Source organism: Trachemys scripta, chromosome 2 (assembly GCF_013100865.1).
Source record: "Trachemys scripta elegans isolate TJP31775 chromosome 2, CAS_Tse_1.0, whole genome shotgun sequence".
Classification (NCBI taxonomy): domain Eukaryota; kingdom Metazoa; phylum Chordata; order Testudines; family Emydidae; genus Trachemys; species Trachemys scripta.
This window is the reverse complement of record NC_048299.1, coordinates 114,256,322-114,272,840: the sequence shown is the minus strand read 5'-3', so window position 1 is coordinate 114,272,840 and position 16,519 is coordinate 114,256,322. Positions and strand designations below refer to the sequence as shown.

The 16,519-nt window shown below is 43.0% G+C and overlaps 2 protein-coding genes across 4 annotated transcripts in view; one reads left to right on the top strand and one right to left on the bottom strand.

Moving 5' to 3' along the window:
- CTNNAL1 (catenin alpha like 1) overlaps positions 1-16,519 on the top strand; it is a 140,961-nt gene that overhangs the window by 114,571 nt on the left and 9,871 nt on the right. For all 3 annotated transcript variants that reach the window (XM_034761454.1, XM_034761455.1, XM_034761453.1), the window contains 2 exons: positions 11,787-11,837; positions 11,942-12,096. In XM_034761454.1, coding sequence (XP_034617345.1) covers positions 11,787-11,837; positions 11,942-12,096 — 206 coding nt within the window. The remainder of the gene's footprint in view (positions 1-11,786; positions 11,838-11,941; positions 12,097-16,519) is intronic.
- Positions 2,386-16,519, bottom strand: part of ABITRAM (actin binding transcription modulator) — a 49,901-nt gene continuing 35,767 nt past the window's right edge. Inside the window, exon 6 of the mRNA XM_034761459.1 lies at positions 2,386-2,774. Coding sequence (XP_034617350.1) covers positions 2,718-2,774 — 57 coding nt within the window. The 3' untranslated portion in view covers positions 2,386-2,717. The remainder of the gene's footprint in view (positions 2,775-16,519) is intronic.

The window sequence follows — 16,519 nt, the reverse complement described above, 5'->3', positions numbered from 1 at the left end:
CGCGGCAGCGCTGTGAATTCTTAAGTGTAGGCAAGGCCTAGATCTCCTCCGGAGTAAGAGTCACCAGGCTGGAGCAGCTAGCTGTGGGAGCCTGCAGGAAGGGTCAGAACAGGGATAGGAAGAGGCAGGAGGGTGGACACTAAGACCAGGGGTGCCCCAAATTTCCGGGTGCCGTATGCAGCCACCTATGCCTAAGGATGGCCCTGTTTACTAGCCAAAATCCTAGTTCCCTCTGAGGCAGCTTCATGTGTAAAAAGCTTGATATAGAAAGAAATTGAATAATTCTGGTTGGTTCCCCATTGCCGGCTCTGCACCCACACTGCTCGAGAACAAACACCAACAGGCAAAAGTAGTATAAAGAATAGGGAAGAAAAATATGTGTGTGGTTGGGGGAGGGGAAAAAGCACTTAAAAAGGGGGATAAGGGGAGGCGGAGTATAGAAATGCTATAGAAAAGGAGGGAGATTGGGACAGATTCATAGCTGAAGTAGACCCGGTCAAACATTTTCCAACAGAACAGTTTCCTGTTGGAAAATGCTGATTTGACAAAAATAAAATATTTCACAGAAACACACTGAAACTGTCATGGGAAGTAGTCAGACATTTTGTTCTTCTTCAGGTGCTGGTCCCTATGTGTATTCCACACATGGGCACGTGCACACCACCTGCCTGAGTCTGGAAATTCTAACCAGTATGCAGTAGTTCTGCTCATGCTTCAGACTGAGGACATAAGAGGCAATGTGGGCTAACGCCTCTCCAGTTCCTTCTGACCACTGCATGGCCTGAATTGGAATCCCTGTGTCCACAGATTTTTCCTGCTTTTATCCTTAGTAGTCTGCAAATAAATTTATAAATAATTTTTAAATTAGTAGAGTTAGTGTAAATAGTTATTTCCCTATACCAGGGACTTCCTCGTCCTGGTGTAGGACTATGCCGAGAGTCCCCGCATTCATGAATTGTGTCTCCTGTCCTTGCTCCTTCTCTGAGCGATGATCACCAAAGCTCTCTCTACAGCTTGGGTGAGATGCATATTGCTGCGAAGTGCAACATTTGTCACTCGTTTCCACCACAAACCTGCAAAGTTCATGAGCTTTGATTAAGGAAACACCTTAAGGAGAAGTCTGTGAGGCCTCACTCTGATCTGGGCCAGGGAGGCCACCTTGTACATCAGCCCCATTAGACGAGCAGCACTCCTTCAAGTACATACTTAGGAGTGGAGCCTACAACAGCGAAGCCTAAGGTCTCTTCTGCCTGGGCTTCCCATGAGTGTAGGGAGCCACTCACATGGTCGGAAGGACAGATCCTCATCCAAATCTGCCCATAAAAGAAGGGATTCCTCCCCAAACCCATTCAGGATGGGTGAGTCTTTGCGTATGGATCGTGTTGGTCCAGGACCGCAAAAGATCCCCAGGCTGGAGGGTAAAGCGCACAAGGAAAAGGATCTGTCAATACGTTGGTGGCACCAGCTCCAAAACACAAGGACTGATATCTGTTGGCTCCATCCAGAACTGCTGGACCTGGTTGTTCCTTGGTACCAGCCTGCCCTTCAAGGACTGCCCAACTTCCAGAATGTATTGGAATTATTGATCCTGACCATTAGAATGCCCTGAACAGCTGGTCATGTGGACACCTACGCTTTGCCTGGTCATCCTGAGACACACATGTCACTGATGCAGTTAAGTCTTCTGTTGTAGCAAAGAACAATCCCCTCTCCAGCCCCTGGGCAAGAGCATCCACCCTCTGTAACCATTGGCCCGAGCAGTGCAGACAGAGTTCTTAGATTCGGATGAGTTGGACACCCTAGCTGGTTCATCTCCTCATAGAGAGCTGAGTCCTGATAAACAGTCAAAGAGCTCTGAATGCCAACCTCCCAAATATGACTTCCCAGGGACCATTGCTACCCGATGCCATGGAGTCCCCCTCCTGCTCCCCCACATACACATGGTTGATCCTTCCATGGGCAGAGTTGGGGTGGGGATTTCGGGGAAGGGGTTGGAATGGGGGAAGAAAAGGGGTGGGAAGAGGCGGGACAGGGGCGGGGCCTCATGGAAGGGGTGGGGCCTCATGGAAGGGGAGGAGTGGGGGCAGGGCCGAGGGTGGCGGGGGGGAGGTGTCAGTAATGCGGCCTTCGGGCCAATGTACTAGTCCTCATGTGGCCCTCATGCTCATTTGAGTTTGAGACCCCTGCTGTAGAGTTTCCCTCCCTCCCTCCTCACAAAACCCTTCCTGTTCCCCCTTCAGGGACCATTCTCATGAGGTGTAGGAGGAGGGAGTCTACCTCCAAACAAGAGGTAATAGAACAAGTGCCACCTCAGTATCAAGGGAGAGGGTTCTATACCCCTTATTTTTAGTCCCCCCAAAAGACGGAGGGTGGAGACACATTCTGGACCTTCAACAACTGAGCACCTTTATTCGAAAGCCAAATTTAAGATGGGTAGACTAGCATCAATAATCCCCTCTCTACAGGAGGAAATGTGGTTTGTGGCAAGCAACATGAAGGATGCCTATTTCCATGTAGATATTCATCTGTCCCACAGAAAGTTCCTTTTGGTTTCGAGTGGGTCCGGAACATTTGCAGTTCAGAGACCTTCCCTTTGGACTAGCAACAGCACCCAAAGTATTTACAAAGGTCTTCTTTATGGTGGCAGCCAAAATGAAATGTCAGGGTTACACAGTTTTCCCATATCTCAGCGATTGGCTCGTAGTAGGTCATTGCATCTATGAGTTCAGATCAGCATCTTTGTTCTTTCTACATCTCCTAGAAGCGCTGGGTGTCTGTTTAAACAAAGAAAAGTCTGCTTTAACACCCACACAGATGATAAACTTTATCAGAGTGACACTGGACTCCATTGCAACAAGAGCTTTCCTCCCCATAGAAAGATTTTAGTTAATGAGCAATCTGATAGCACTGATGACTTGCAGACCAAGGACTATGGTCAGGATGTCCCTTTCTCTTCTAGTTCATGTGGCCTCCTGTACTTATGACACACCATTCAGCAGGCTTCATCTACACTGCCCACTGGCCTGGCTCTAGTCAATCTACTCACCAGACCAGAATCACATCAACACCAGAGTGACTTTTCCCACCATGGTCAGCATCTCTCTTACCAGGAGATTGAACCTGGCACTTGGATTATCTGGGAGGCCAGACTGCACATTCATCTACTGGAACTGAGAGCAGTCCACCTGGCATGCAGGGCTTTTCTCCCGCTCATTCATTCGCTTCATGTCCAAGTAATGTCAGACAACATCACCATGGTCTTACATAAACAGGGTAGAGCAAGATGTCTTCCCCTTTTTGTAGGAGTCAGGCTTTGGAACTGGTGCATCACAAACCACATCAGTACCAGCCACATACCTTCCAAATGCCCCAAACTCCCCAACAGATAACCTGAGCAGATACTTTTCTGCAAACCATGCATGGGAGATCTCAGCTCTATACTGAGCTAGATATTCACTCAGTGGGGAACAGCTCAATGGGATCTCTTCACGTCCCAAATGAACAGGAAGCTTCACTTGTACTTCTCCAGAGGAGCTATAGGTCACAGTCCCAGGGCAATGCTCTCCTGTTGTCATGGACAGACAATCTCAGATATGCCTTTCCTCCCATTCCCCTGTTACCACAGGTCTTAAGAAACATCCCTCAGGACAGGGCCAAAGTCATTCTTCTCATGCCCAGCTGGCCCAGATACTTTTGGTTTCTGTAGCTCCTGAGAATGTCAAGCCATCCTCCTGTCGGGATCTGCCCCTTCCTTATTCAGGAAGGGTGCAGAATCAGCCACCCCAATCCATACCCTCTCGACCTCATGGCCTAGTGTTTTGGATGGGCATCAGAACGAGAACACTGTTGCTCAGCACCAGGCCAAGCTATTCTTACTCAAAGTAGGAAAGACTTAGAACCTGCTACCTAGCTAAAAGGAGACGCTTGTCTACCTAGGCTCAGAATAAACCGCCGCTTCCAACTTCTGCAAATATCTTAGTTGTTTAAGATTATTTCCTGTTTTTAAAAAAACTCAAGTCCTTCCATTAGCTCACCATTGGTCCATCTTGCAGCAGTCAGTGCCTTCCTGGCAGTGAGGTTTATGAAAGGCCTAGTCAGGACCTTTCTGCCAGTTGTAAAACTTACACCTGAATGTGACCTCAACCTCATCCTATTAGCACTCACCAGGCCACCATTTGAACATGTGGTAACATGCTCCATGTCGCACCTGTCCATGAAAGTCATGTTTCTAGTTGCTATTTCCTCAACCAGAAGGGTGAGTGAGATGGGAGCCCTCCTGGCAGACCCACCGTATGCGGTTTTTCTCCCTTCACCTACATACTAAATTCTTCCTCAAGGTTATTTCTGAAATCCACATCAACCAAACTATCCGCTTACCCGTTTTATTCCTGAAACCCCATGTTTCTGCTGAGGCGGGCCGACTTCATTCCCTCAACCTCAGACGCACCTTAGCATTCTACCTGCAGAGGACCACATTTGTCAGAAAATCATTTAGGCTATTTCTTGCTATAGTAGAATGGACTCGAGGACAAGCTATATCCTCTCAGAGAATCTCCTAATGGAGTTCTGGTTACATCATCATGTGCTATGAATTAGCACATTTCCCTCTGCCTGAGGTAAGAGCACATTCCACAAGAGCATAAGCTGCCTTTACAACATCCCGGCAGGAAGTACCCATACTGGACATATGCAGAGGCTCCATTTACAAAACATTATGCGCTAGTTCAGGCATCCTCTCACCCTTCACCTCTCCAGTCTCAACACTCCTTGTCAATCACCCACGTGTGGAATACACATAGGTGCCGGCACTCAAAGAAGAAATGGAGGTTGTTTATCTGTAACTGGAAGTTCTTCGAGATGTGTGGTCCCTATCTGTACTCCACTACCCGCCCTCTGTCCCCTCTGCTTCAGATCCTCCTCGATTCACGATAGGAGGAGGAACTGGAGAGACTTCAGCCTGCGCTTCCTCTTACATGCTTGGTCTGGAGCATGAGGAGGACTACTGAGTATGCGTGGGCCAACGGACACTGCTTGTTAGACTTTCCGGACTGGGGTGTATGGCATGCATGCACACTCACATGTGGAATACACTTAGGGACCACACATCTTGAAGAACTTCCAGTTACAGGTAAGTAACCTCTATTTTTAACTTTTTTACTTTTTTTATCTTATTAATTGCAATATTAAAGTCAAAACATTTAAACTTTTAGATACGTGACAAATTATAATAAATCAGAATGATGAAGTTGAAAGAAAATACTTTTGGAGTATTTCATTTCATGAAGAATTCTGAGATTTTGATGTTTCTGCCCAATTAAGGATGAAACCAAATTTCAAAATCCCAGAATTCCCACACAACAAACAGTTTTTTCAAGCAGCTGTAACCTGTACTAAGAGTATCACCACTACACACATGCTTCAGAAACCTGCCACCACCTATCCCTTTGCAATTGATTGTATCTGTGCTAATAGGAAGAAATTGTGATCAATAACAGCTAGGCAGATCTTTGTGAAACGTTAAGACTCTACATAACTAAAACATATAGGAAGTGGTATTTACAGGCAATGGAAATCCTGCATGGGAGACTCACATCTGAGAAGACTGCATCCTCCTTTAAGTAGCATGCTTGACCTGCACGTAGAGCATATTACTTGTGGCTTGTCTACACAGGGACACTCAGAAAAGTTAACACTAATTAAACAAAGGAGTGAAATGAAAGTGCATTAAACCGCTGTGGGGATGTTCTCATTCAGAAGTAAAGAGGCCTTAGTTCACGTAAGCTAAAGCAAACTATGTTCACTTTATTTCTGAATGAGAAATAAGTTGTAACACATGTTGTACCTGAGGATGGGAGGCTGTCTGGGAAAGCAGTGACTCACAGAAGGACTTACAGTCATCACAGATAATCACCTCAACATTAGCAGTCAAAGCAATGCTGTGGCAAAAGGGGCTAATGCAATCCTTGGATGTATAAAAAGTGGGGAATATCCACTAGAAGCATGGAAGGGATATTTCCGCTGTATACAGCAAGACCACTACTAGAACACTGTGTCCAGTTCTGGTGTCCATGCTTCAAGGAGGATATGAAAATACTAGAGAGAGTTCAAAGGAGGGCCACACAATTGATCTAGGAGCTGGCAAACAGGACTTATGACGCTAGTCAAGGAGCTCAATTTATCAAAGAGAAAGTTGAGTGGTGACTCGATCGTTGTGTCTAGGTACGTACACGTGCAAAAGTTATCTGATATCAGGAGGACTTTTCAACCTGGCTTACAAAGGCTTCACAAGATCCAGTGGCTGGAGATTAAATAAAGTCGATTTTGAAATAAGACATAGTTTCCTGGTTATGAGGGTAATTAAAAATTGGAACAGTTTACTAGGGAGGTGGTAGATCCACTGTTGCTCAGTGCTTTTAAGACAAGATTAGATCTCTTTTAAAAAATATATGCTGTAATACATATATTTGGGAGATATTCTATGACCTTTATGTGCAGAGGGTCAAGCTGGATGGTTGTGGAGGTCCCTTCTGGCCTTGAAATCTGTGAATCTGAATCCCCTTGCTCCTCCCCTTCCTTCAGGGGCCATGGGCAGAACAGGATTGCTTGCATTGCACTCTGCATATTCATAACACTTTCAGTTCTGTTAAGATAAGATAATCAAATCAGTCATCTGCAGGTGTCAGGAAATAATTAGGGCTGTCAATTAATCGCAGTTAACTCACTCGATTAACTCAAAAAAATGAATCGCAATTTAAAAAATTAATCGTGATTAATCACACTGTTAAACAATACACTACCAATTGAAATGTATTAAATATTTTGGATGTTTTTCTACATTTTCAAATATATTGATTTCTATTACAACACAGAATACAAAGTGTACAGTGCTCACTTTATATTATTATTTTTTATTACAAATATTTGCACTGTTAAAAATAATCAACAAAAGGAATACTATTTTTCAATTAACCTCATACAAGTACACCTCTACCCCAGTATAACGCGACCCGATATAACACGAATTCGGATATAACGCGGTAAAGCAGTGCTCCGGGGGGGGGGGGGGGGGGCTGCACACTCTGGTGGATCAAAGCAAGTTCAATATAACGCAATTTCACCTATAACGCGGTAAGATTTTTTGGCTCCCGAGGACAGCGTTATATCGAGGTAGAGGTGTACTGTAGTTCAATTTCTTTATTCTGAAAGCATAACTTACAAATGCAGATTTTTTGTTGTTACATAACTGCTCTCAAAAACAAAACAATATAAAACTTTAGAGCCTCAGTCCTACTTCTTGTTCAGCCAATCACTAAGACAAACAAGTTTGTTTACATTTACAGGAGATGCTGCTGCCTGCCTCTTATTTACAATGTCACCTGAAAGTGAGAACAGGTGTTCTCATGGCACTTCTGTAGCCAGTGTTGTGAGGTATTTAAGTGCCAAATACGCTAAACATTCGTATGCCCCTTCATGCTTCGGCCACCATTCCAGAGGGACATGCTTCCATGCTGATGATGCTCGTGAAAAAAATTGTGACTGAACTCCTTGGGGGAGAACTGTACGTCTTCGGCTCAGTTTTACCCGCATTCTGCCATATATTTCATGTTAAAGCAGTCAGATGATGACCAATCACATGTTCATTTTAAGAGCACTTTCACAGCAGATTTAACAAAAGGCAAAGAACATACCAATGTGAGATTTCTAAAAATAGCTACAGCACTTGACCCAAGATTTAAGAATCTGAAGTTCCTTCCAAAATCTGAGACGAACGAGGTGTGGCGCATGCTTTCAGAAGTTTTAAAAGAGCAACACTCAGACGTGGAAACTATAGAACCCGAACCACCAAAAAAAAAAATCAACCTTCTGCTGGTGGCATCTGATTCAGATGATGAAAATGAACATGCATCAGTCCATTCTCTGGATCGTTATCGAGCAGAACCCATCATCACCATGGACACATATCCTATGGAGTGGTGGTTAAAGATGAAGGGACATATGAATCTTTAGCACATCTGGCATGTAAATATCTTTCGACGCCGGCTACAACAGTGCCATGCGAACGCCTGTTCTCACTTTCAGGTGACATTGTACACAAGAAGCGGGCAGCATTATCTCCTGTAAATTGTAACCAACTTTGGTTGTCGGAGCGATTGGTTGAACAAGAAGTAGGACTGAGTGGACTTGTAGGCTCTAAAGTTTTTTACATTGTTTTATTTTTCAATGCAGTTATTTTTTGTACATAATTCTGCAGTACTTGTATGAGGTGAATTGAAAAATACTATTTCTTTTGTTTTTTACAGTGCAAATATTTGTAATCAAAAATAAATATAAAGTTAGCACTATACACTTTGTATTCTGTGTTGTAATTTAAATCAATGTATTTGAAAATGTAGAAAACATCCAAAAATATTTTAATAAATGGTATTCCATTATTGTTTAACAATGCGATTAATTGAGATTCATTTTTTTAATCGTGCGATTAAATGCAATTCATTTTTTTAATCGTTTGACAGCCCTAGAAGTAATGTTTTTCCCTGATGCACAATTGGTTAGGTGTATTCTGGGTTTTTTCACCTTTCTTAGAAGCATCAGAGATTGTCCATGGCTGGAAATGGGACACCAGATGGGTTGGATCAGTGGTACAGAGAATCCTCTTTCTAGATGCCTGACTGATGTGTCTAGCTCAAATGCTCAGGATCATACTTATTTGCCATAGTTGGAGTCAGGAAGGAATTTTTACCCAAGGTCAGATTGCCAGGGACACTGGGTTTTGGTTTGGGTTTTTTGCCTCCCTTTGCAGCATAGAGCATGGTTTGCTTGCTGGGATCATGTTGACATTTCTCACCTAATGAATTCCCTGCCTTTACAGGGGTCTCAAGCATTGGTGGCACATTGGTCTCTCCTGTTCTTTCTAAGGCACATAGGTTAGCCTCCTGAAGACTGAATGCTTTAATTAGACTAAAGTCTTTGGGCTTAATAAAGGGGTATCTGGGTGAAAATGAATGGGCTGTGATGTACAGAAGGTAAGACAAGAAGATCTAATGTTTCCTCTGGCCTTAAACTCTATGAAACAATGTAATTTAACTTCACACCTTTAAATTGTAATAACTTTCCTGAGTCTCAATGTGTAGATAAGCCCTTATAGATCAGACAGTGTCTGTAGAGCAGTAGTAGGCAACCTGTGGACCGTGGGCCGCACACTGCCCATCAGGGTAATCTGCTGGCGGGCCACGAGACAGTTTGTTTACATTGACTGTCCGCAGGCATGGGCGCCCGCAGCTTCCAGTGGCCGCAGTTTGCCATTCCCGGCCAATGGGAGCCACAGAAAGTGGCGTGAGCTGCAGGGACATGCTGGCTGCCACTTCCCACAGCTGCCATTGGCCGGGAAGGTGAACTGCGGCCACTGGGAGCTGCAGGCAGCCATGCCTGCGGACAGTCAATGTAAACAAACTGTCTCGCGGCCTGCCAGCGAATTACTCTCATGGGCTGCGTGTGGCCCGCAGGCCACAGGTTTCCCACCACTGCTGTAAAGGGAGAAATCAGTGTTGAGCAACTTTCCTGACACCAAAGCCACGCCGCTTTGCTATTATCTGATGAAGATACTTTTTCTTTTATGCACTTATGGATGGGATATTGGGACCCAAATCTACAAAAATGTATGAACGCTTTTGTGTGCGCTTGACATAGATATGCAGAGATCTCTGTGTGCTCAACCTTGGATGATGGGCTGTGTCCCCAAAGGTGGTACTTCAGCAAGGTTACTGAAGCCAGCAAAATCCTCAGTGAGGAACAGTAACAGGAAATGAAAGTCATTCTTAATTGTTAGTATTGCTATTCAATGTAATATTCTCCTATTTGCACATTTGTGTCAATTGTCTTTAAGATAGAATAGGCTGCCTTCTCCCAATAAATATGTTATGTGGTGCCATAAATACCTCATACAGTAAGGGATCTCTATACTACCATAACCATGTCAGAGAAGAATTCAATTGCAGAACTATGGTCCCTTTTAGAGTTAAAACATGGTTCTGTCTTTAATATAGGTAATGCTTAACTGTGTGTGATCTGTGTTTTTGAACTGTGCTACAACCTAGGACACAGCAAAGCAGTAACATGGTTAAAAACTCCATGCATCTGAAGAAGTGGGGTTTTTACCCATGAAAGCTTATGCCCAAATAAATCTGTTAGTGTTTAAGGTGCCACTGGACTCCTCATTGTTTTTGTGGATACAGACTAACACGGCTACCCCTCTGATACATGGCTAAAGGGCACAGTTAAAATGTATTCCTTGGCTCCAGCCCCATAAGCCTGCCTGCTGCTTATTGGCAACTTCCAGATACTGGCAACTTTTTGCTGTGAACCAAGAGGTTGATAAGAAGCAGTATCCACTGTACATATAAAATATATTACACAAAACAAACTTAAATGACATTCGGTACTATAAATGTATAAATTCTTTGGTTGATCATTTGGTGCCAGTGCAATTTTCCCCCCCCATTTCTAGTACATATGCAGAATTAGATCTTTATAACTGTATTTTGGATAGACATTCATAGTTTATAATAAGCCTTTGGGAACTTTGGCAGGAACTTCCATGAAAGTTAAATAACAGTGAGTGGCCAATTGTGGCAGGAGATCAGTAATAGTATTCCATTAGTGCCTAGAAACCGCAAGCAGGATTGAGGCTGCATTGTGCCTAGGTGCTTTACAACAGTGGTTCTCAACTAGGGGTACACCTACCCCTGGGGGTACGCAGAGCTCTGCCAGGGGGTACGTCAACTCATCTAGATCAGTATTTCTCAACCTGGTGGATGCGGGAAGGGTTTAGGAGGGTCACAAGTGCAGGGCCAGTCTCAGGGGGTGGCAAACAGGACAATTGCCTGGGTCCCCATGCCACAGGAGGCCCCCTGAAGCTAAGTTACATGCCTCAGCCCCAGGTGGTGGGGTTTGGGCTTGAGGCTCCTGAAAGAGGCACAGCAGTCTGGAAAGATTTAGAACCATTGCTTTACAAAACACAGACAGATTGATTCTGATATTACATTGAAGAGCAGCTTAATTCATGATTGCCTTGAAGTCGGTAGGACCAGCCATGGAGTCAGGTGTTACTCAGCCTGAGCGAGGGTATCCTTGTCTGGCCCATAGTAAGACATTTATAAAAGAGAGCAAATCCATGGAATGAGAAAAGCAACAGCTCGAGCTCACTGAATGTTCCTGTGTTGGCCTCCAGCCATTACAGTCAATAAGGATCTGAGTGGCACAGGAGGAGGAGCAGCAGCCACTGGAAGCAGTGTGCCCCTCCTGGGTTTGTGTGGATTTCAGTTTGGAGACCTGCCAAATAGCTGATGATGAGTCAACCAGTAGGTAGCTCTTTTCTATAGCTTCAAAATCACCCCTGAGAGGTGATATAAAAAGGATGCAGCTATCCGCAAGGACTACTTGGCTTGTGAGCGGGTCATGCTGCCATGCAGGAGGGGGGCTTTGGGGTCTGGGTGAAACTTTGGAAGTCTAAGGGGCAGAACCTCCTCGCTTTTCCTTGGATACAAATCTCACTCCACATTCCATAAGGAATGTTTCAGAAGAAACCCCAAGTAGGAAAGAGTTTCCCATTCCTTACACAGAAAAATCTCTCATATGGAGCATGTAGGCCTCTGTCTTAGTTACTAAAATCTTATTCTGCAAAGTACTTATAAAGATGACCTTATATTTTACTCCGTGACTTGTTACTAAATTGACTGCCTATACCTTTTATAAATTTTTTTCTTCAAATTATTTTTTGTTTGAAACAGAAGCATAATGCAAATCTGAAAGCATTAAAGCCAGACAGACTTGATACTGAGGTAAGATGCTTCCCTCTATTTAGTATTGAACCTTTTAATTATTTGTTAATTTGTATAAAGAATGTAGTGAGTGGAAAAAAATACAGTAAGTTTATCATGTACAGGAACAAGCAAAACTTGGAAAACTTGGATTAGAACTGCATTTGCTCACATCTGATGTAGACTCTGAGACTGAGAAATGGGAGGACCAGGAGAATGAGATTGTGCGCCATGGACAAAGTATATCCAGCATGGCCCACTTCATGTACTTATTTACCAGGTAATTACTCTGAATACAGTTTAAAAAGAAAAAAAGTATTTGTAGAATTTAAGGAACCAGACAGTTTTTCGCTTTATCAAGAAAGCAGAACATTAGAGGGACCTATAATTGAGTTTCATCCATATGCCTCCTGATTTTATATTCTAGTGTATAATACTTCATCAATAAACAGCTTGGTAAGCTTTTCTAAGTGCTGGACATGATTTTGTTGGCAAGCAGCTGTTTTTAGGACCTTCTATGAAAGATTTATTTTTTTTAAAGAAACATACACTGAAATTTTCAAAGCTGACCAAGAGAGTTAGTCACACAACTCCCATTTGAAAGGCAAACAGTAATTGTGGGACTAACTCCCTTCGTCAGCTTTGAAAACTTCAATGCTTATGTTTAAAAAAAAAAAAAAAAAGACATTATTCAAATGTAATTTTAAAAAAACAAAAAAGTCGCATGTTAAGGTTAATCCTTCTTTAACTTATAAAAAAAAAGTAGCTACGTTCTGTTTTTCAAAATTGTGAAAGCTGCAATTAAGGTTGCAGCAGGGCTTTCATAAGAGCTTCATATTCCAATCTTTGTAACTGCCTGAAAAAATTTCATTTTGCACTGAGATGTCTCAGTCTAGATGTGATTTTTTTCATTTTGATTTTTCGTATGAGAAAAAACCCTTGCAGCTATTGAAATTATTGAAGAATGAAAAAACTACTACTTCAGCATCTAATGACATTTTGCTCATCAATAAACACAAATGACAGAAAAATTCCTTCAGGCTTTACATTTAAATATCACTTAATATGTAATCATCTCCCCCACTTGGGCGGGAGAAAAAGATTGGCGTTAGACTGAAAAAATTGGAAAGATCATAACTAACAGAAAATGACAACTTGTTAGGATATTGAAAATATACATTTTGTACAGTGTGGGCAAGTTAACATTTTGAGAACCTTTTAATATTTGCCTTCCCTGACTTTGGTTAAATGTGTAGCTTTAAAGTTAATTATTGGAGGTTTTATCTAAATAATAAAATATTTACTTGAAGCAAATCAAATTGAAACAAAGGAAATTAAAACAAATAGTAAAAGATTAACTATATAAATAAATAGAGAACAAGAAAAGATGTAGAGCCGCTATGCTGTGAGGATGGGGTAGAGATCAGGGATAATGAAACTAAATGTATACTTTGCCTTAATTTTCAGTAAGGATTACAATGCAGATCTTGGGGGTTATTGCCCCTTTTCTATCTGAGGGTCTAATAAAATTTCAGGGATCTTGGAGATGTTCCAGTTGGCATTAAAAATTGATGGTCTGGTATTTTCTTTGATGAAAACTTGTTTATTTACAAGGAATGTACAAAGTCCTGCTTCTCATAGACTCATAGACTTTAAGGTCAGAAGGGACCATTATGATCATCTGGTCTGACCCCCTGCATGCTGCAGGCCATAAAACCGTCCCTACCCCTTCCCTGGACTCTGCTGTTGAAGTCCCCAATCCTGTTTTAGGTGACTTCAATTGGCAGAAACCCTCCTGCTAGAGATCCCTGCCCCATGCTGCGGAGGAAGGCGAAAAACCTCCAGAGGCTCAGCCAATCTGCCCTGGAGGAAAATTCCTTCCCGACCCCAAATATGGCGATCAGTAAGACCCCGAGCATATAGGCAAGAGTCTCCAGCCTGACCCCTGTCAGCCATTATACAATTTACCTACCATTTCTTGATTTTCCTTGACTACTATGTTTTACCATTAAACCATTCCCTCCATAAATTTATCTAACTTAATCTTAAAACCAGACAGGTCCGTCGCCCCCACCGTTTCCCTCGGAAGGCTGTTCCAATATTTCACCCCTCTGACGGTCAGAAACCTTCGTCTAATTTCAAGCCTGAACCTCCCCACGGCCAGTTTATATCCATTCGTTCTCGTATCCACATTAGTACTAAGCTGGAATAATTCTTCTCCCTCCCTCGTATTAATCCCTCTAATATAGTTAAAGATAGCAATCATATCCCCCCTCAGCCTTCGCTTTGTCAGACTAAACAACCCAAGCTCCTCTAGTCTCTTTTCATACGACAGGTTTTCCATTCCTCTGATCATCCTAGTGGCCCTTCTCTGCACCCATTCCAGTTTAAGTTCATCTTTTTTAAACATGGGAGACCAGAACTGCACACAGTACTCCAAATGAGGTCTCACCAGCGCCTTGTACAACGGAAGCAGGACCTCCTTATCCCTACTAGATATACCTCGCCTAATGCATCCCAAGACAGCATTGGCTTTTTTCACCGCCACGTCGCATTGTCGACTCATAGTCATCCTACGGTCTACCAGGACCCCTAGGTCCTTCTCCTCTTCCGTTACTTCTAACCAATGCGTCCCCATCTTGTAACTAAAATTTTTATTAGTCATCCCCAAATGCATCACCTTACACTTTTTACTATTAAATTTCATCCTATTCCTGATACTCCAATTCACAAGCTCATTCAAGTCTCCCTGCAGGATATCCCTATCCTCCTCCGAATTTACAACGCCTCCCACCTTCGTATCATCCGCAAACTTTATCAGCCCACTCCTGCAATCGGTCCCGAGGTCAGTTATAAATAAATTAAATAAAATGGGTCCCAAAACCGAACCTTGAGGCACTCCACTAGTAACCTCCCTCCAACCCGACAGTTCACCCTTTAATACGACCCGCTGCATTCTCCCCATTAACCAATTCCTTATCCACCTCTGGATTTTCATATCGATCCTCATGTTTTTCAGTTTAACCAATAATTCCTCATGGGGTACAGTATCAAACGCTTTACTGAAATCCAGGTATATTAGGTCCACCGCATTTCCCTTATCTAATAAATCCGTTACTTTCTCAAAGAAGGAGATCAGATTCGTTTGGCACGATCTGCCCTTCGTAAAACCATGTTGTAATTTATCGCAATTGCCACTAACCTCCAGGTCCTCAACTAGTTTCTCTTTCAGAATTTTCTCTAACACCTTGCACACTACAGATGTTAAACTAACAGGCCTGTAGTTACCCGGATCACTTTTTTTCCCTTTCTTGAAAATAGGAACCACATTAGCTATTCTCCAGTCTAACGGGACCACCCCCGAGTTTACAGATTCATTAAATATTATCGCTAACGGGCCTGCTATTTCCCGTGCCAATTCCTTCAATATTCTCGGATGAAAATCGTCCGGTCCTCCCGACTTAGCCCCATTAAGGCATTCAAGTTTTGTTTCTACCTCGGATACGGTAATCCCCCATCCTGAATGCCCCTCTGTAGTGGTGCTAGTATCCCTAATACCTTCATTGGCCTCATTAAACACCGATGCAAAATATTCATTGAGATATTGCGCCATGCCTAGATTGTCTTTAATCTCCTCTCCGGCAATAGTCTTCAGCGGTCCCACTTCTTCTTTCTTTGCTTTCTTCCTATTTATGTGGCTGTAAAACCTCTTACTATTGCTTTTAATTCCCCTCGCTAGGTCCAACTCTACTCGGCCTTTGGCCTTTCTCACTCTATTTCTACATTCTCTGACTTCGCTAAGGTAAGTTTCTTTACTAATCCCTCCCCTCTTCCACTCTTTGTACGCTTTCTGTTTCTTCCTAATCGCCCCTTTGAGTCGGTCGCTCATCCAGCTCGGTCTAAATCTCCTGCTTTGTAATCTTTTTCCCTTTTTTGGAATGCAGGCCTCCGACAGCTCATGCATCTTTAACTTGAAGTAATCCCAGGCTTCTTCTGCCTTTAGATCCATTAATACGTTTGCCCAATCCACTTCCCTTACCAGTCCCCTTAATTTGTTAAAATTGGCCTTTTTAAAATTATAAACCCTAGTCTTTGACTTAATTCTGTTACTCCTCCCATGTATTTTAAACCGAATTAGCTCATGATCACTGGAGCCCAAATTGTCCCCCACTACCACTTCCTCAACGAGGTCCTCACTACTTACCAGAATCAAATCTAAAATGGCCTCCCCCCTCGTCGGTTCAGCTACGACTTGATGAAGGAATTGATCAGCAAGCACATCTAGGAACATCTGAGCCCTATTATTACTACTAGCGTTTGTGCCCCAATCTATATCCGGGAAGTTAAAGTCCCCCATAATTACACAGTTTCTATTAGTAATTACTTCTCTAAACACATTAAATAGTTCCTTATCCATATCTTGGGTCGATCCCGGCGGTCTATAGCACACTCCAAGCACTATCCCCGGAGAGGCTCTAGTAGTCCTATTACCCAGTGTGAGTATAGCCCAGACGGACTCTGTGTTATCTAATCCATCAACTATTATTTCTTTACAGCTTATTTCACTATTGACATACAATGCCACCCCCCCACCTTTACCTTTATTCCGGTCTTTCCTAAACAGCGCATACCCCTCCATACCTGCGTTCCAGTCGTGACTGCCATTCCACCACGTTTCTGTTATTCCTACGATATCTGGTTTC